At 61.1% G+C, this 18,688-nt stretch overlaps 1 protein-coding gene across 11 annotated transcripts; it reads left to right on the plus strand.

Annotated features, from left to right (window-relative positions):
- The first annotated feature begins 7 nt into the window (after nucleotides 1–7).
- Nucleotides 8–17,288, plus strand: TUBGCP2 (tubulin gamma complex component 2). Of its 11 annotated transcripts, none has more exons than XR_014077613.1 (18): nucleotides 8–70; nucleotides 2,581–2,763; nucleotides 3,842–3,970; nucleotides 4,628–4,804; nucleotides 5,601–5,760; nucleotides 7,973–8,180; nucleotides 8,362–8,561; nucleotides 8,857–9,046; nucleotides 9,215–9,360; nucleotides 10,659–10,839; nucleotides 11,626–11,806; nucleotides 13,554–13,726; nucleotides 13,875–14,027; nucleotides 14,138–14,338; nucleotides 14,787–14,930; nucleotides 15,051–15,179; nucleotides 15,824–15,987; nucleotides 17,042–17,288. XR_014077613.1 is itself a non-coding variant. In XM_081572743.1 (18 exons), the coding sequence occupies exons 2-18, from the start codon at nucleotides 2,614–2,616 to the stop codon at nucleotides 17,175–17,177; spliced, it is 2,718 nt and encodes a 905-aa protein (XP_081428869.1). In that variant the 5' UTR covers nucleotides 8–612; nucleotides 2,581–2,613; the 3' UTR covers nucleotides 17,178–17,288. The 11 variants fall into 11 exon arrangements, 10 of the variants coding, with proteins under 10 accessions (XP_081428869.1, XP_081428873.1, XP_081428868.1 ...); XM_081572743.1 differs by having other exon boundaries at nucleotides 8–612; nucleotides 13,875–14,003; nucleotides 14,218–14,338; XM_081572747.1 differs by having other exon boundaries at nucleotides 8–612; nucleotides 3,875–3,970; nucleotides 13,875–14,003; nucleotides 14,218–14,338.
- Nucleotides 17,289–18,688: the final 1,400 nt, after the last annotated feature.

The following is an 18,688-nucleotide window of genomic DNA, read 5'->3' on the forward strand; positions in this document are numbered from 1 at the left end:
TTCCGTCGCCGCCACGGGCGGCGCCGCGGGCTTTGGCGCGCTCGGCTTCGGGCTCCGGCGCGCGGCTGTGGTGAGTCGGCCTGGGGGCGGCTCTCCCGCGGGAGGCTCGGGTCCCTTTCCCGGCCCCGAGCACCGCAGGCTCCTTCCGGCCCTCGTCGCCGTCGCGCTTGCCCCCTGCCTCGCCTCCCGCCTGAAGGGCCGCCGCGTTCTCCGCGCCGGCCTTGTCTCCAGAGCGAGCCCGAGTGGTCTCCGGGAGAGTCACGGTTCGCTGTGTCGCTCTGCCCTGCAGAGCCTTCGGCGCCCGGCAGCGCAGTCTCGGTCACCGGGGTCTGTGGGTCGGTTGGCGGCGGCCGGCAGGGAGAAGCACTCGGGAGCGTCAGCAAGATGAGCTAGATGCTCTTCAAAGCCGTGTTGAGCGGGGCGCTGCTGCGCTGTGGAGAGGGGGTTCGGTTGGTGTTGGCCCCCCGGCCTCTTGCCAGGGAGTGTCAGGAGCACCCTTCCCGTGAGGCTACAGCCAGAAGTCCTCTCCGGGCGGTGCTGCCCGTCGGTGAGAGCCGCAGAGCTCGCGGGAACTGTTCCCAAACCCAGGTGGAGCACCAGGCCCCTGGGAGGGTCAGTACTTGTGACGTGGAACGTCTGCTCTGTTTCTCCCACAGATGTGAGGTTTCACGAAGGTAGTTTTTACGTAAACGTTTGCTCACATGAGCTTTCTTCACAACAGCCCTGTCCATTCGCTTGTGCCTCTTCCGGTGGCAAATGCAGTGTCCTTGCCATCTACGCATCCAAAGTGATCCTCAGGCCAGCTGTTACGGGACACCCCCAGTCCTTGGGAACCTCTTGGAATGTGGGTGAAAGCCCTTGGAATTGAAGAGGCCCTGTGAGAGCTCTGTGCTCTTTTCTGGTTTGCTTGTCATTTTCGGTGCCTGCTTACTGCCTTCTGACTGGTTACAAGGGAACCATGGTTTAGGGTGCTGGCTCTGATTCATGGCCAGTTTCCCATTTCTCAGGTAACAGCCGTTTCCAGTGGTTGGCCATGTGCAGCAGTAGCAGTGTTCGTTTCTGCTTTTTTGATAGCGACAGTGCAGGCTGTTAGGTGCCATATTAACTCTCCACGACAGCTTCGTGAGTAGGATCTAGTACTCACCCCCTTTCAGAAGAAGCTTACAGAGGACAAGCTTTTTGTCCAGAGTCCTACAGCCTGGAAGCCCCAAGTCAGGGTTCAGCCTCAGCCCCGGCCCCGCTATGCCTCAGGCCCCTGACTGTGGTCCTGTGAGCGCCTCCTGATGTGAAAAGTACATGTGCTGGTGACTTACGTGCCAGCTCACCCTTGCTGTTGGCTTTCTTGTCTGGAGATACTCTGCCTCTGGCCAGTCTTGGATGTCTGTGTCCAATGACTGATGTTCGTGTACTGGGAGCTTGTTTTCCGTCACTTGGGGGTTAGAGTCCCTCTCTGTGTGGTTACAAATCAACATTCACACTGTGGGCATGTGTGCTGAGGCTCCCCCAGCTGATGTTTCACTCATAGTTTGTCTTCACTGGAGCTATTGGCACAGTGGTTCTAATCTTCTTAGGATCACAGAGTGTTTGAGGATCTGTTGAAAGACCTTCTCGTAAAAATCAGAAATGACCTTGCCTGTAATTTCCAAGGGTCTCCTGTGGCTCATGATCCCATATTATGAACCCTGCATAGGTTTGTCCAAACGTTTATGTGAAGCACGTAAAGCCTGCTCGTGTTTGTTTTTTGAATCTAGGTGTCTGTCGTTGTCTTAGTGTTAATAATAATGGCTAACTGGACCGATCATCAGTGGGAGAACAGACGTCCTCATGCAGGCCACCACCGTCTGCTTGGCGGGACCTCATTTACAGTTTTGACCCCGGAAGGTTATATATCCAGTGAGGAGACATTCAGATACCTGGTTGACAGGGCAGGTGGAACTGAAGGGGAAGCCCACCCAGCTACAGTGCATGGTGGATGTGAAAACCTGGCCTGGGCGAGCACAGGCAGCATCTTGGTTACCAGAGCGGCAGCTGGGGGCCTTGTGGCAGGAGCCAGGACGGGAAGTGGCTTAGGCCTGTGCAGAGCTCCTTGTGTGATCAGGACCCCTGAAGGGCAGGGACCCCTGTGTCTGTGCAGCTGTGGCTAGAAAGTGCTGGCCGCCAGCCGAGGGAGCAGCTCCGCGCTGGCCTAGGGCCGTGTGAGGCTAGAGTCACCCAGAGGAAGGAGGCCCAGGCCTTCAGGCTGCATCCACTCTCTGTGCACGTGCCAGCCCCCAGCGGAGGAGCAGCCTGGACACTGGCCGCAGCTGCTGAGGCTCTGAGTCAGGGCTCCAGTTCCCCCAGAGCTGCCCACTGAGACAGCCCCCCCCAGCAGGGGGGCGGAAGAGCCTCCCCAGGAAGGGGCCCCACGGGCTGGTCAGGGCAAGCTGTGGTGGGGTCTGCCCGGGGAAGCTGTGGGCCCGCCAGGCTAGCCCATGTGACAGTTTGGCATCTCATGACCTGAGACTGGCCAAATTTGATTGCTTTAAACTTTTTTTATTTATAGGGTTTTGTTTTTGTAAATGGTTTGTCTCTTACCTTTAGGGGAGCACGTTGTGATGTCTCAGAGCCAAAATCATGAGTGAATTTCGGATTCACCATGATGTCAATGAGCTGCTCAGCCTACTGCGGGTGCATGGAGGGGACGGGGCCGAGGTCTACATCGACCTGCTGCAGAAGAATAGGACCCCGTATGTCACAACCACGGTGTCTGCACACAGCGCCAAGGTGAGTGCCGCGCCAGTGCTGCACTGGGCGAGGTGGTCCCGCCCCCCAGGACTGTGTGGGGCGAGGTGGTCCTGCCCCCGCGGCTAGGTGGGGCACAAGAGTTCACCTTCCTCACTGGGTGGCCACAGTGGTGCCCGTCTGATGTCAGATGCTCTCTGTGGACCAAGTTTCTGCCCAGCTCTGCTCCAGTGGCTCCTCACGGCCCCTCTCGCCCGCTGGGTGCACTGATGAGTGAGTGAAGGCTTGGAGAACACTGGGCTGGCAGCCTGACCTCCGTCTGGAGGCCCAGGTGGTCCTGATTTCTGTTCACGTCATGGCACAGATTCTCTTCTGTGTGAAAAAGGAAGCTCCCAGCCTTAGCCACGTTGAAATCCTTTTAAAGTGGATTTTTAAAAATTCAAATAATGTGCAATTAAAATCATAGGTTTTCTGTAAAAGACAATTTTGAAGTCTGTCTTAAAAACATTATGGGAACTTTCCTGGTGGTCCAGTGGCTAAGACTCTGCACTCCCAGTGCAAGGAGTTCAATTCCTGGCCAGGGAACTAGGTCCCACAGGCCACAACTAAAGATCCCGCCTGCCTCAGCTAAGGCTGAGCAGCCAAGTAAGTAAATGTGAATATTTAAAACAAAACATTATGAGAGTTCATTTACTTTGACAGCCTAATGATGGCACAAGGATAACTCAGAAAACTTACTGAGCAGAATAGAGTTTGAAAACACACAGTTACGTCTGCTTTGTTATAAAGGGGGGCATACTGATCAGTGAGAACACGTAACTCCTGAACCTGTGTGTAGTGGTGAATTCCAGAGGGAATAAAGTTAAATGTAAAGAATGAATGCATAAACTACTAACAAAAACGTGTGGTTGTAAGTTGCTTAGGAAGGATAAAGTGAGGGAGCCACAGAGGAGATGATGGCAAGTCTGACAAATTGTTTCTTAGTTTTATTTCAGAGATGGATGACTATTTCATCTCCCTAACTTCATTCTAGATTTTTTTTGGGGGGAGGTTAGTTAATTGCACAGCCTTGTAAAGTTCCTGGTTATAGTCTCTAAATCACTCTGAATATGCTTTTGAGGTTAAAATAGCAGAGTTTTCTCGTACTCCTGAGGACTTTCTGAAGAAATATGATGAACTGAAATCTAAGAACACGAGGAACCTGGACCCCCTGGTGTACCTGCTGTCGAAGCTCACAGAGGACAGGGAGGTGTGTGCCGGGCTTGGGGCCAAGCCTGTCTGAGTCTGAGGGCTGGGTGGATGGGTGTCGTGCCTGGCCCATGTTCTCTCTTGTTCTCTGGTGGTGGCCCCTTGTTGACCCTCAGCCTCAGGCCCGCGGCACTGAGATAACTCACGTGCAGCTGAGCAGAAGTGGCTCCTGATGGTGATACACACAAGGAGTGTTACTGGTGACCTCTGGGGCTGAGGGACCGTGTCCTCCATTGTCTAGTCTGTGTTTTCATCTCTTTTAAATTGAGCGCTGTTACTTGTGACACTGAGACGTGCACGTGAAGAGTGTGAGCTGTGGCCCCAGGGTGTGTGGGGCTGGTCAGTGCTTCCTCTTGAGGCACGAGGCCCAGGGTCTGTTCAGGGGCACCTGGCGGCCCCACGCCGGGAACCATGAAGGGGTGTGGTCTCGTACAGCAAGGGAGGCCGGCCACGTGCGGAGAACAGGCCGAGCCACGGGAAACGGGTGTGGGGTCCTGTCCAGTGACCTGGGGACGTGGCGTACGTGGCATGCAGCCTGAGGAGATCGGGCTGCAGCTGGAGGACCTGCAGGCCGAGCTGTGGGAGGGTGGCGGGGCGGCCGTGCCCAGCGGAGGACGCCCGTGTGCAGCCAGCATGACGCTGGGGCCCTGTGTTTCAGACCCTGCAGTATCTGCAGCAGAATGCCAAGGAGAGAGCAGAGCTCGCAGCCAGTGCTGCAGCCAACAGCACCTCCAGCTTTGGTGCCCCCGCCACGGCCTCCAAGATCTCCATGCAGGAGCTGGAGGAGCTGAGGAAGCAGCTGGGGAGCGTGGCCACGGGCCCCACGTGGCAGCAGGTGAGCACATGGCCGCGGTGTTGGCGTGTGGAGACTTGCCTGGGGGCACCGGCTCTGGGATGGGGTCCTGGGCCCCGGGCGAGAGGTTCTGGTCTGCCCTGGGGGTGGGGGGCGCCTGCTGCCCCATGCGCGGTGGGCTCGACCAGCACGGACCCCGGCTCTATCTCCCTCGGGGACGTGGGCAGCTGGTTTGAGGTGATGCTTTGTCTCCCTCTCTGACTGCTCCTCTGACTCTGCGTCTGGCCCTGGTCGGCCGTCCAGGCGTCTCCCCACATCTTGTTTCTGGGCCTTCGAGCCCTTCAGAACCACAGCCTGAGGTCTGAGCCGCAGGCCCGTGCGGGTTGGGCATGTTCTGTGTCCAGCACCTCGTGGCTTCTCACAGCTCTGCCCCCCTCAGTGCTTCTGGAAGCGGGGTGCCCTCGGGGACCACTGCTCCCTGCCTGTGCCAGCGGGGCCATGTCTCCCTGCTTTAGCCCAGGGGGCTCAGGTGTGGGCACCCCTTCTCCGGCCCAGCTCTCACTGGGCACTTTGCACAGCTGGCAGCTCGGGTCCACCCCAGGGACCGGGCGGCGCTCTGAGGGTGCGCCGAGGTGTCCAGGCCCGTGTGCTGGAGGGGCTCCTGCAACCTCGGTCCCGCCCCCACCGTGATGGGCTTGGGTGTGCGTTTCGCTTCCACAAGCGTCTGTCCCTCACATGTGCTTAGGGATGTGTGTTTTCATATAGTAGGTGTGTTAATTTTAAGTGTTTGTACTAAAGGTGTGTGTTTTCTTTCTGTTTTTAAAAACCTCCCCACCAGTCTCTGGAACTCACGAGAAAGATGCTTCGAGACAAGCAGAACAAAAAAAACTCAGGGCAGCGCCTCCCAGTCTTTCCTGCGTGGGTGTACGAGAGGCCCACGCTGCTTGGGGACTTCCTGCCCGGCTCGGGCACGAGCACAGACGTGGCTGTGCCCATCGGTAGGTGACGCACGGCTTCGGACAGTGGGGCCTCGTTGGGACAGGGAGGCTGAGCTCCTCGGAGGCAATGGGTGGATGGCGTCGTGCTGCTCCCGGGCCGTCTGCTGCCCTCGGCCACGTGGCAACACACGCTGCCCGCTGGCCTCCACATCCCCCCCCACCGGTGGGTGGTGACGTGCCAGTGTCTGGGCTGGCTTGTGCCCGGCTCTCAGGAGCGTGTGTGTCTTGGGGCTCAGGCAGACTTGAGGGTGGCAGGATCACCAGGGTCATCCTTCCCAACAGTGAGTCACGTCCCTGCAGGTTCTGCCGCCGGGACAACGGCCTCGGCCACGAGCACCATGGGGCATTGGGGCATGCGAGTGTCTGTGCCGCTCGCCTACATCTGTGGCCCCCTAGGGGCGGAGAGCCGTGTCTTGGCCTTCTGCTCACAGTGTACAGGGGAGGCCGGGGCGGGAGGCACGGCCATGTTCACAGGCGCTAGAGGAGCCTGCCCTGCAGCGGGATTCATGGAGCCTGGTCCCCAGGGCCACATCCGAGGTGGAGAAGTGGGGTGGGGGGCCCTGATGCTGCAGGCCTGGGGCCCTGCCTCCTGGGGCGGCTGGCTGGGGCATTGGCACATTCAACACAATCTAAAGCGGTTTCGTAGGAAAACCCCTGAGGAAACCTGTTCCCCCGAGGTCGTGCACTCTGTGAGTGTTGATTTGCACGTTTGGATTGGTTAGAAGATGCAGTAGGTTCTAGGCCCGCGTGAGGCGCTGCTCAGAACCTTCTGGGGAGGCTTTGCCGGGTTGGGGGGTGCGGCTCTGCGGAGCGGAGGTGGCCGGGCACTGGTTCTTAGGGTGGGGTGGGCTCGCGGGGTTTGACGTGGCGGTTTTTCTTTGTAGTGGGACTGCTGTGCTGCCCGCTGGTAGGGGTGAGCTGTGCTTGAGGGTGGCCCCTGAGGCCAACTCGCATGACACTGTTTCAGGGAGAGCTTGGCCAGGACAGGTGGCCCGGCCCGTTTCCCTCCAGCAGCCACACTGCACTGGCTCTGGTGGCGAGATCGGCGTCTGTCCCACGGGCCCTGTATCACCTTTCTGGCCTCTGTCACGCCCTGGCCTGGCAACGCAGGCCCCGATGCCACCTTCAGGGCCCTCTGGCCATGGTGCCATCCATGCCAAGATGCCTGTGATCATCACGGTCATCCTCGGCCCTCCCTGGTGTCCCCCTGGCGCAGCCTTCCCCGGGGGGGCCCTGCCTCCTTGCTTGGTGTGCAGCAGCCCTGCAGGGCGTCCCCCGCCAGCCGTGTGGTGCACCCCACAGTCATCTTGCCATCCGAGTCCTACAGCAGAGGCATGCCCCCTGCCTGTGACCAGGCCGTCCCTCCTCACGCCAGCCTCCAGTTCCATCTGCTTGTCTGGGCCATCCCGCCCACGGCTGGACGACATAGACACGTGTCTTCACAATTCCTGGCCTGTTCCCGAGGCCGTGGGCACGGGCGTTTTGTCGCTCCTAGCCGTGTGTGTGGTTTCCGCTGGGTCCCTAAGCCTCGGCTCAGGTCCTGCAGACACAACCAGTTTCCTGGAGTCTGAGCAGCACGTGGCTCTGTCCCTCGCCTCTCCCCGGCCCCCACCCCAGCCCTGGGGCCTGAGGTGGAGCTCCCGGCTCTCAAGTTTCCCTTTTCTGGGGGACCTCGTCTGTGAGGAGGGATTTGTTGTGCCCCGTGTGGCCCAGCACTCTGTCTGACGTCCCTCTCCTGATTTCCGCATCTGCGGCGGGCTCCAGCTTCCCTGGTGTCTCCTCCTGGCCACGTGGTGACCATGGCGTCCATCTTTGTCCCTCCCCTGGCAAAGCCTGGTTCAGGCCTCCTCCTGAGCGACCCAGCCTCACCGGGCGGTGAGCGTTGTGAGCACAACACGTGTCAGAAGTGCTTTGTCACTTTGAAGATGAAGCAGTTAGTTGTGTGTGGAGGGTTTTACTTGCTTTAAAGGCTCTGATAGTCAGCTCCAGACTCGTCGTGTGGTCCCTGCCTGTCAGGTGGTCAGCGCCTCTGCTGGTGGTGGTTTTGGACTCTCGACCTTTGGTTCCCTGATGGGATCAGTTAACCCAAGCGGTCACCTTGGTTTTTACATCCACAGCACTGGAGGAAGTTACATAGCGGGAGGAGGGTGGGGAGGGCGAGGCCATGGAGTGGGGCTCTGGAGGCGAGGCCCGCTGGTGTTTGCACCCACAGGCACGCTGCCCCTGGCCTCCCAGGAAGCAGCCGTCGTGGAGGACCTGCTGTACGTGCTGGTGGGTGTGGACGGCAGGTACATCACGGCCCAGCCCCTCACAGGGAGGCAGAGCCGTACCTTCCTCGTGGACCCCAACCTGGACCTGTCCATCCGAGAGCTGGTGAGCAGGATCCTCCCCGTGGCCGCCAGCTACTCCACCGTCAGCAGGTGGGTGCGCATCCGCCACGGTGCCTGGAAGCCCACGCAGACCCTGCTGGGGAAAGGTCGGCCTCACTGCCAGGCCGGGAGACCTGGAGACGCGAGGGAGGCGGCGTCCACAGGCCCCTTGGGCCGTCCCTCCTGAGATGCCGCTCTCAGCTGCTCGGGCTCAGGGTCGCCTTCCTCTCAGGTTCATTGAGGAGAAATCCTCCTTCGAGTACGGGCAGGTGAACCACGCCTTGGCCGCTGCCATGAGAACCCTGCTGAAGGAGTACCTGATCCTGGTCACACAGCTGGAGCAGCTGCAGAGGCAGGGCCTGCTGTCCCTGCAGAAGCTCTGGTTCTACATTCAGCCAGCCATGCGCACCGTGGACATCCTGGCCTCCCTGGGTGTGAGGGCCTGGCGGGAGGGACCCCTTGCACGCGAGGAGGGCCTGGCGGGAGGGTCCCCCTGGGTCAAGGTGCTTGTCTTCGATTTTTTTAAGAGTTCAGAGGCTGTATAGCTTTGTGTTTTACGAATTTGTGAGAGGAAGACGCTGGACGTTTCCAGAAACGCCAGCTTCATAGTTTGAATTTATCCCAGAAGGAGGATCTGTCCCCTGAGAAGGTGGGAGGTGAGCTGAAGGCTCTTGCCCAGCGTGGCCAGGGACCCTCTCAGCGCTGAGCGCCGCCCTCTCCCTGGCAGCCACCTCGGTGGATAAAGGTGAGTGTGTGGGGGGAGCGACGCTGAGCCTCCTGCACGACCGGAGCTTCAGCTACACGGGCGACAGCCAGGCGCAGGAGCTGTGTCTGTACCTCACGACGGCCGCCAGCGTACCCTACTTCGAGATCCTGGAGAAGTGGATCTACAGGGGCATCATCGACGACCCGTACAGGTGGGGCGGCACTGGGGGGCAGCGTCCTGTCCAGCCCCGCAGACCCCGCCCTCTGCACCCCGGGACGCACGCCCTGCCCCGAGGGGTCATGGCTGTGTGTGGAGGCGCAGCGGGGCTGTGGGGCCTCCCGCGCGGGGTGAGCCCTGCGTCAGGCGCCCTGCCTTGCAGCGAGTTCATGGTGGAGGAGCACGAGCTGCGCAAGGAGAAGATCCAGGAGGACTACAACGACAAGTACTGGGACCAGCGCTACACCGTGGTGCAGCGGCACATCCCGTCCTTCCTGCAGAAGATGGCGGGCAAGGTGCTGAGCACGGGTGAGCGCGGGCGGACGCCCCCCGCCGCTGGGCTCCCCAGGCCGCGGCCTCCGAAGGGAACCGCTTTGTGCCCTCATCGCTTCTGACCCCAGGCTCGTGGGTTTCCACACAACAGCGAGTTCTCAGCGCCCCCATGGACACCAGCTAGGGGACCACCCACTGAACTCAGCTCTGACACTTAACCGCCGGGTCAGTGTGGGCCCAAGGGATCAGGGCTCCCTCAAGGCCGGCCCCAGCAGACGCCCGTCATGCGCGTCGGGTCCCCAGGCCACTGCACGTCTGTCCAGTGTGGCCACCATTCGGGGTCCCGGGCTCCTCCCCAGGTTTGATATTTGCTATGACAGCCCCCCAGACTTGGGGAAACTTTACTTAGCAGATACGCTGGTCTGCTATAAAGGATGTCGTAATGGAGACAGACAAACAGCCTGATGAGGAGGCCTGGAGGGCCCCAAACACAGAAATGTCTGTCCCCGAGGAGCTGGGGGCCACCAGGCCCCACCTTCCTGGCAGGTGGACGTGCTCACCAGCCCAGAAGCTCTCCATGCCCCCTCCCATGGGGGTTCACGTAGGTCCCAGGACAGGGCATAACTGGTCCTCTCGTGGGCTGTTGGTCACTAACTTGACCTCCAGCCCCTCCCCTCCCCAGGTATCGGGGGACGGGCCGAGGGTCTCACTGTCCTGCCATGCGGTGGTCCCTCTGGCCCAGCCTGCCTCCTGAAGGTCTGCAGGGACGGCCAGGAGTCCCTTCATGTGTGTGAACGCAGGTGGGGTGAGAGGGTCCTAGGTGCTCAGAGCTGGAACCAGGAGCAAGACTAGACACGTGTTGTGTTTTCTGCCAGCATCACAGGCCAGCAGAGGAAAAGCAGGAAAGCACACAGGCCCCACTAGGCCAGCGGTGTTTTCAGTCATCCCCTTGTGGGTCAGGAACCTGGTGTAGAGACACGTGGGACGAGTTACCTAGAGACAGGCTCCAGCCAGGGCCCCGACGTTGGTTCTGAGAGCTGGGCCAGGGGCAGGGCTGGGAAGTGGTGGAGGGTCTGGCTCTGAGGTGATTCTCATGGCCTCGGTGAGGGAAGTCCAGGGTAAAGAGTCACAGGCAGTCGCAGTGCTCGGTGGGTGCCAGCTGTACTGTGCTGCTCTGCTCTGGGCGGGGGTTTAGTTTCTGGGACCGTTCTCTCCCAGTTGGGTCTGTTCCCGACCTCTGGTCAGTGTTGGGGCTGCGGCCTCTCGGGTTCAGGCCTGCGACTTGTCGCCTGTGCAGCAAAAGTTGCAATGTGCTTTTCTCCATCCCATTCCAGGAAAATACCTGAATGTGGTCAGAGAGTGTGGTCATGACGTCACTTGTCCGGCAGCCAAAGAGGTCATCTACACGCTGAAGGAGCGGGCGTACGTGGAGCAAATCGAGAAGGCCTTCAGCTACGCCAGCAAGGTGCTGCTGGGCTTCCTCATGGAGGAGAAGGAGCTTGTGGCTCACCTGAGGTGCGCGGCTTCCTCCTGGGGAGAAGGGGCTCGTGGCCCATCTGAGGTGCTGCTGGGCCTCCTCCTGGGGAGAAGGGGCTCGCGGCCCATCTGAGGTGCTGCTGGGCCTCCTCCTGGGGAGAAGGGGCTCGCGGCCCGCCTGAGGTGCGCGGCTTCCTCCTGAGGAGAAGGGGCTCGCGGCCCACCTGAGGTGCTGCTGGGCCTCCTCCTGGGGAGAAGGGGCTCGCAGCCCGCCTGAGGTGCTGCTGGGCCTCCTCCTGGGGAGAAGGGGCTCGCGGCCCGCCTGAGGTGCTGCTGGGCCTCCTCCTGGGGAGAAGGGGCTCGCGGCCCGCCTGAGGTGCGCGGCTTCCTCCTGGGGAGAAGGGGCTCGCGGCCCATCTGAGGTGTGCGAGCTTGGCGGCCTGCCCACCGCCCCTGCCCGCACCAGGGCCCGGCTCGGCTCACGTGGTGCTGGGCCTCGGCCTGCTGGGAACCTGCGAGGTCCTCGCAGATATGTCTGCCATGTCCCCACGTCTGTGGCGGTCCCTGCCCTCCAGGGGCCTGTCTGCAGCCCCCTCCGTGCCCTTCTGGCCGCATCTCCTACACAGCCTGGCGCAGTAGGCCTGTGCCCCCCATTCCTTTGAGCTCATTTTGAGCCGATCTCGGACTCCCGTGTGAGGGTGTTTCTCGGTGGGGGCGCTCACGGGCGATGCACTCGGCACGTCCTCCCTGCCCCACCCAGTCCCTCGTTACCCCGGCACCCACCGTGGGAGCACCAGGCGACTCTGGGCTGTCCCCCGCCCACAGGTCCATCAAGCGCTACTTCCTGATGGACCAGGGCGACTTCTTTGTGCACTTCATGGACCTCACAGAAGAGGAACTGAAGAAGCCAGTGGACGACATCACGCCCACCCGCCTGGAGGCGCTGTTGGAGCTGGCCCTGCGCATGAGCACCGCCAACACCGACCCCTTCAAGGACGACCTCAAGGTGGGCCCTTGGCGAGCGCGCCTCCCCGCGGGGGGAGCGCTCCCAGGACTCCCCTGGCTCTGTCAGGGATGCGTCTCGGGCTGTGGGTGCCCAGCCTCTCCGTGGGTCTCTGCGGCCTCTGCATCCACGCTGGGCAGGGACACTGGCCTTAGTCTTCTGTAGTGTTTCTGGCCTCATACGTGGAGCTGGATGGGTGTGGAGGGCGGATGCTAATTCTTCCTGGAAGCTTCTTGTGGTGTGAGGCTTTGGTGGTTTCCTCCGTCTGCCCCGCAGTTACGGGTCTGGTCCAGTTTTCCATTTCTTGAGTCCGTTTTGGTACTGTGTGTGTACCTAGGAATTTGTGTAGGAGTTTGTTCTCACAGTCCTGTTTATTTTTGTAAGGTTGACAATGTCCCCACTTCTATTTCTCTTTTTAATAATTTGTGTCTTTTTTTTTAGTTAAATATAGCTAAAAGCTTGTCAGTTTTGCTAATCTTTCAGAGAGCTAACTTGGTTTCATCTGTTTTCTCTGTTGTCTTTTGTTTACTCCTGCTCTTCTTTCTGCTGATTGTGGGTTGAGTTTGTTATTGTTTAGTTTCTCGAGTTGTAGAGGGAGGCTGTGGACTTGAGGCTCTTCTAACGCAGGCGTCTGTGGCCCTGATTCCCGCGGCTCTGCTTGGGTGGTGTCGGCTGCCGTGTTTTCGTTCCCATTCGTCTCACGGTGTTTTCAGATTTCTCTTGTGATTCCTTCCTTGGCCCGTTTGTTTTTAGGAGCGTGTTTCCTTTTCTCGCTTGCGTTGTCCGGTTTGATCCTGTTGATCCCTGACGTCGCCCTGCTGTCGTCTGAGGGCACGCTAGGATTCATGTCTCCTCGGCCTCACTGAGTCTTTGTGGCTCCCCGTGGCCCGTCCTGGGGCGTGTGCCGGGGGCCTTCAGTGTCTGGGCCAGGCCCTGTGGGGTCAGTCGGCCCACTGCGCTCACGGCCTGGCCCCAGCCTGCCTGGTTGTCTGCATCATGGACAGCGGGGTGTCAGGTCTCCCTCAGTCCTTCAGCTCATGCTCCGTATCTTTTGGGGTCTCTTGTGAGGTAGATAAGATTCTGGAGTCAGATTCTTGAGTCAGAGCACACGGCCAGTGCCCAGCTGGACCGACGTCACCGGCGCTCGGTCCCCAGGCGCTGGGCTGCCCGCCGCGTGGGGCTGCAGCCCAGCTATTCGGGTCCGTTTCTGCGGGTGATGTGTGTGCTCACCTGCAGCTCCTGCTTGCTTGTTCTTCCCTCTCCTTCTCGTCCGTCATTCTCTGTCCTCAGCCTTCTGACCAGTTACCAGCCTGCCATCGCGGGCGCGTGGGAGGCCCTCATGTGTGTGGCGGAGGTGGGGCCTGCACTCCCTGCCTGGGCTGCTGTGCCGCCCTCAGCACACGCTCCCCTCGCTGGGCTTGTGCGAGGTGGGACCGGGCGGTGACTCATGATTCGGGGTTCTTCGTTGCCCTTGTGTCTCATCGATACCGTCAGGGGTGTTTGTAAAGTAATGTCTCTGTACTCTTTTTTCCTGCTGTGTTGGGAAGTGGTTTCGTTTTTTAATTAGTTTGTCGGTGGATGTCTGGTGCATTAGGCCGTTTCCCAGACTTAGAATCTGTGCCTGGAGGCGCTTCCTTGGCTCTGGACTGGCTTCCCAGCGGCGGGTGTAGTCAGGCTCTGGACTCGCTTCCCGTCATGACACAGCGGCGGGTGTGGTCAGGACGTGACGCTCCTTGTCTGTTTCCCCAAGATCGACCTGATGCCTCACGACCTCATCACCCAACTGCTGCGGGTCCTGGCCATTGAGACCAAGCAGGAGAAAGCCATGGTCCACGCTGACCCCACCGAGCTCACGCTCAGCGGCCTGGAGGCCTTCTCCTTCGACTACGTGGTCAAGTGGCCCCTGTCTCTGATCATTAACAGGTGAGCGTTGGGCTCTCAGGCCTGCTCATGCCCCTGGGGGTTACTGGCTGCCTGAGTCACGCTCTGTCCCACGAGCCTCATGTTCGATGTCTGGTGCAGCAGCAGCTCCCAGGCGCCTGTTGGAGCCCACCTTGTCCTGTGTTCACAGGAAAGCCCTGACGCGCTACCAGATGCTCTTCAGACACATGTTCTACTGCAAGCACGTGGAGCGGCAGCTCTGCAGCGTCTGGATCAGCAACAAGACTGCCAAACAGCACTCCCTGCACTCTGCCAAGTGGTGCGTGCTGGCGCCCGGGGAGGGGTGGGACAGGCCCTGTGCGCACCCAGCACGGACCCGCGGCACGCACCACCGCCTCCGCCGCCCCTGCGATTGTGCTGCGTGCACGCGGGACAGATCTCCGGCCCCTTCAGGGCAGGGAGCAGGTGGCGTGGATGCAGCAGGAGGCCCGGGCACTCAGGATGCCGCATGCTGACGCCTTCGCCCCGTGCAGGTTTGCGGGTGCCTTCACCCTGCGGCAGCGGATGCTCAACTTCGTGCAGAACATCCAGTACTACATGATGTTTGAGGTGATGGAGCCGACCTGGCACGTCCTAGAGAAGAACCTGAGATCTGTAAGTTCAGGCCAGCCGGCCACGCGCCTCGGGGGGTCTGCAGAGCAGGGTCAGGGGTCAGGGAGGCAGGGCCCGGGCCTCACTGCTCCCAGGAGAGGAGGCAGGGCGCTCAGGACGCACGGCCTGGGCTCAGGCTGTTGGAGGAGCGCGTCCTTCCCTCAGAGCCTCGGCACTGGGCCGGCACCCCGTCCAGGGCCCTGGGGTCCTTCAGTCAAGAGGGTCACGCCACGAAACTCCAGGAGCACAAGTACAGCGAGCAGTGTTTTCTGTCTTTAAAAACCCAAACTCAGGCCTTGTGGGGCACATTAAATGTGTTCTTTCAGCAACATTTTGAAGGTTTTCCCTAAAAGACCCCGGGGTTGTTTAAACAAGGAGCAGAGCGGCACACGTGGCAGCCCCTGGGGACGCGGTGCCATCCCCTCAGGCGCCCGACGGTGCCTCCACACAGGCCTCCAACATCGACGACGTGCTGGGGCATCACACGAGCTTCCTGGACAGCTGCCTGAAGGACTGCATGCTGACCAACCCCGAGCTGCTGCGTGTCTTCTCCAGGCTCATGTCCGTGTGCGTCATGTTCACCAACTGCATGCAGGTGCCGCGGGGCGGGCGCGGGCGGGCACGACCCGAGTCCACGGCCCGTCCTGGCCGCATGGGGGTAGCGTTTCTCACGGGGCTGGGTCGTGGCTGACGAGCATTCCTCCCGATCCCCAAGAGATTCACGCAGAGCATGAAACTGGACAGCGAGCTGGGCCGCCTGACGCTGGAGCACGGCACGATGCAGGGGCCTCCCACGGAGGCCGAGCGGGCCGAGGAGCGCGCCCGCAAGGAGCTCGCCCGCAAGGTGGGTGGCACCACGCGGCCGTCCCCGAGGCCCTCCTTCCTCACCTCGGATTGGACAGTGTTCGGGTCACGGCGCTTAGAAACCAGGCTTGCTACGTCCTTCCGTTCCTGTCTTCCTTTGATTGATAAAAAGACTGTCTTTAAATTACATTCCAAACACAAGCCGTGGAGAATCTCCCTTCCTAGCCTCCCAGGGCAAGGCCGTGTCATCCAGGGGGGTGTGGTGAGGCCGGGCCGTGGGGACACCCCACCGGGGCCTGCGGCCCAATGAGCATGGAGCTCGGGCCCTGTGGCCCCAGGACAGAGTCCGTCTAGTTGGCAGAGTTGGGCACCTGACCAGGTGCAGCTGTGTGTCCCGTAGGGCGGGGCCGGGTAAGGTGACCCAGGCGGGCACTTCCAGGTTGCCCACTTGCCGAGTGGCAGCTTGAAAATCTGAGCCACCTGAGAAAGCCCCGAGGTCCATGTGCTTCCTGGCTCCGTGTGCTGCGGGACACAGGACCCAGCGCCTGGACGCGCCTAGGTCCTACCATCTCAGAATTTGTACGCTGCCCTAACTTTTTACCCTTTATGACAGGATGACTGTCTAAGACGTGTTCTTCTAAGAAGAGCAGGCTTTGAGCTGTTGGGGGGTGCCGTGTCTTGCAGTGCCTGGCTGAGCATGTGGACGCGCCACAGCTGGCCTCCAGCTTCGAGGCCACCATCAATAAATTCGATAAGAATTTCTCAGCCCACCTGCTCGACCTCCTGGCCCGGCTGAGCGTCTACAGCACCAGCGACTGCGAGCACGGCATGGCCAGCGTCATCTCCAGGTGCGCCTGCCCCCCAGAGCCGCTGTGACTGAGGCCGCGCCCTGGGCCTCCGTGCGCGGGCGCTGATCCCCATCACCTGCTGAGGGAAGGCCATCTGGGTGTTCACACATGTGCGCGGGTGTGTGCACGTGCGTGCACGCGTGGGCCAGCATGCATGAGGCTGCTGCGTCAGCACCTCTCCCGGCCCAGTTTGTCTGTGTTCTGAGGGCAAGGCCGGGGTCAGCTGCACTGGCCGCTGTGCCCTGACCCAGGACTGGACAAGGAGGACCCTGTCTCCAGACAGGCAGTGAGGAGGTGCTGCCCTCCCCACTCCCTGCCCGCCGGCACAGGTCAGGAGGTGCTGGGAGCACAGGCAGGGCCAGGGCGGCGCCCTCCCGCCTGCCATGGTGGGCACGCGAGGCTGGCCACGCCTCCAGGGCTGTGATGGTGCTCCCCTGGGCTGCGCTGCCTGTGACCCCAGGAGCGACCAGCAGCAGGCGGGATGGGAGCAGGAGTGTGGAGTCTGGGGGGCCTGTGGGCCAAACAGTGGAGATGGGATGGGGAGGACGGAGGACGGGGCCCTCGGCCCAGGCAGGGAGGACGGGGCGCGGGGCCCTGGGCCCAGGCAGTGGGTTCTGTGGCTCTGGGCCGGCAGTTTCCGCTCCTCAGAGAGACGTGATGGGCCCGCTCACTGCGGGGTTCTGTGAGTGAGGTCTGGGCAGGAGGAGCGGTCCTTGTTCTTGGAGGCTCCTGTTGGGCAGCCTCTGGCTCAGCCAGATGCTGGGACTGCTCAGTTCTGCCCACAGTGCCCTGACGTCCTGGGGCCCAGGGTTCCGAGAGCTGCAGGGTCCAGGGGCTGGAGACGCTTGTCTCCCCTTTGACCTGGGTGTTTTCCTGTGTCTTTAAGCTCTGCCCTCACTGTTGCTGGGGCAGGTGGCACCTGGGCCCTGTGTGCCTGCGTGCGTGTGCACATATGTGCGTGTGCTCTCGAGTGCCCTGGACCTCGCTGTGGGTGGTGAGGGGGTCGCCAGGGTGACTGAGGCCTCCCTGGGGACCCCGCCCGCTCCCCTCACAGGCTTGACTTCAACGGCTTTTACACGGAGCGGCTGGAGCGCCTGTCTGCAGAGAGGAGCCAGAAGGCGGCCCCCCCCGTGCCCGGCCCACGGGGCCCCCCCGCTCCCGCACCCAGGGTCGCCGTCCCCGCACAGTGACGCTGCTCACCTGTCCTGGCTGAGCCTCGGTGGATGTGCTGGGGCCTCACCAGGCGTGTCTGGAGTGTGTGTGCTGTGTGTCCTGTCCACACATAAAGTTGACGCACCTGCGCTTGTCTCCTCTCGTTCCTGGGCTCACGCTCTGCCCAGACAGAGCGCGTCTGCTGGTCTGGGCAGGCGTGGGGGAGGGCAGTCCTGGACTCTGCAGTCCTCTCCCGGATCGAGCGGAGGCACTGGGAAGAATTTTTTGGCGTCAGATAAGGCAAAGTGAAAACACATGGGCTTAGAACAACTTTAGGGTGGTCACCAAGGTGCTGGGCAGGGGCGAGATCCAGCTGTGGTGTCCACACTGGTCCTTGTGACCTGGGCTGGGGTGAGCGGGAAGTCAGACTGCAGGCTGGGGTTGGCTCTGGGCAGCAGGGGGCAGCACAGCCCCTGGTCGGTAGCCAAGAGGGTGCTAGAGCTGCCTGGGGCTGCCGCCTGAGGGGAAGGCCCTGCCCAGCCAACCGTCTGGGTGTGTGTGACTGGCAGCATCTTCCTGCTGCCCTGCCCCCCCCCGCCCCTCCCACAAAGCTGCCCCTTCCTGCAGAATTCCGTGTCTCATTTTCAAAATCTAGTGCTGACCACCTGTTCCAGGAGGCCCCTGGCAGAGGACAGAAGCCCAGGTTCCCCCAGGATGGGGGTAGGGGTGGCTCTCAGCCCGGAGTGCCCAGCAGAGGCGCCCTCCGAATGGGGGGGCCTGGACTCGAGCCACTACGGCTTCATCTTCTGAGCTGCGTCATGTGTAGGCGTGACCTGGAGCAAGGGGCTCATCTGCCAGTCCAGGGGCTTCTGCAGCACAGGGTCTGCCTGAGGACTTCATCCCTGTCCTGGGCTCAGCACTGGGCTTTCCGGAGACGCCTCTGGGGGAGGTGGTGACAGGGGGCGCCTGTGGGCTTGGTGAGCAGGTCCTCTGTGGTGGGAGGAGTTCTGTGGCCCACATCGAGGGGTGGCGGTGGGCTTTCTGGCTGCCAGTGGCTGCCCTGTTGCTGAGCTGCCTGTTGTGGTCTAGGCAGCTTGCTGGGGGACCGTGTAGTCCCAGCAGTTGGTGTTTTTGCCCAAATAGGGTCAGGCTGCCTTTGAACTTCTGCTATCAGGTAACACGCAATACCAAGGAGGAGAAGTAAAATTGCCAGAGGATTTGGGCGTTTCACACACGTCGTTCTTATGATGTGAGCTCGGACAGAAGCCACCTCTGCCCCCACGCTGTAACCACCCAGGTCACCCCAAAGTCTGTGTGAGCCTGTCCTGCCTTATATTTCTTTTCCTGCCATTCACTTCGGGGGAAATGATGGCCTGCTCAACTTTGACCTCTGGTCTGGAACCACTCGTGGGCACCACACCATCTCACCCGAGGCCTTGACATGCCCCGATGTCTGACCACGTCAGGGAGCCCGTCCAGAAGGAGACGTGGGTGCCAGTGGACAGCTCAGCTGCAGGAAGCCTGGGTCCCTGTGTACCAGGCCAAAGGG

This window comes from Giraffa tippelskirchi, chromosome 2, assembly GCF_054371585.1.
Source record: "Giraffa tippelskirchi isolate mGirTip1 chromosome 2, T2T-mGirTip1v1.2.pri, whole genome shotgun sequence".
NCBI classification, from domain to species: domain Eukaryota; kingdom Metazoa; phylum Chordata; class Mammalia; order Artiodactyla; family Giraffidae; genus Giraffa; species Giraffa tippelskirchi.

Coding starts and splice junctions, on each gene's coding strand:
- TUBGCP2 (XM_081572743.1), top strand. CDS start 2,614: ATGAGTGAATTTCGGATTCACCATGATGTCAATGAGCTGCTCAGCCTA. Junction 2,764..3,841: donor TGTCTGCACACAGCGCCAAG/GTGAGTGCCGCG, acceptor TATGCTTTTGAG/GTTAAAATAGCAGAGTTTTC. Junction 15,180..15,823: donor GCAAGGAGCTCGCCCGCAAG/GTGGGTGGCACC, acceptor CGTGTCTTGCAG/TGCCTGGCTGAGCATGTGGA.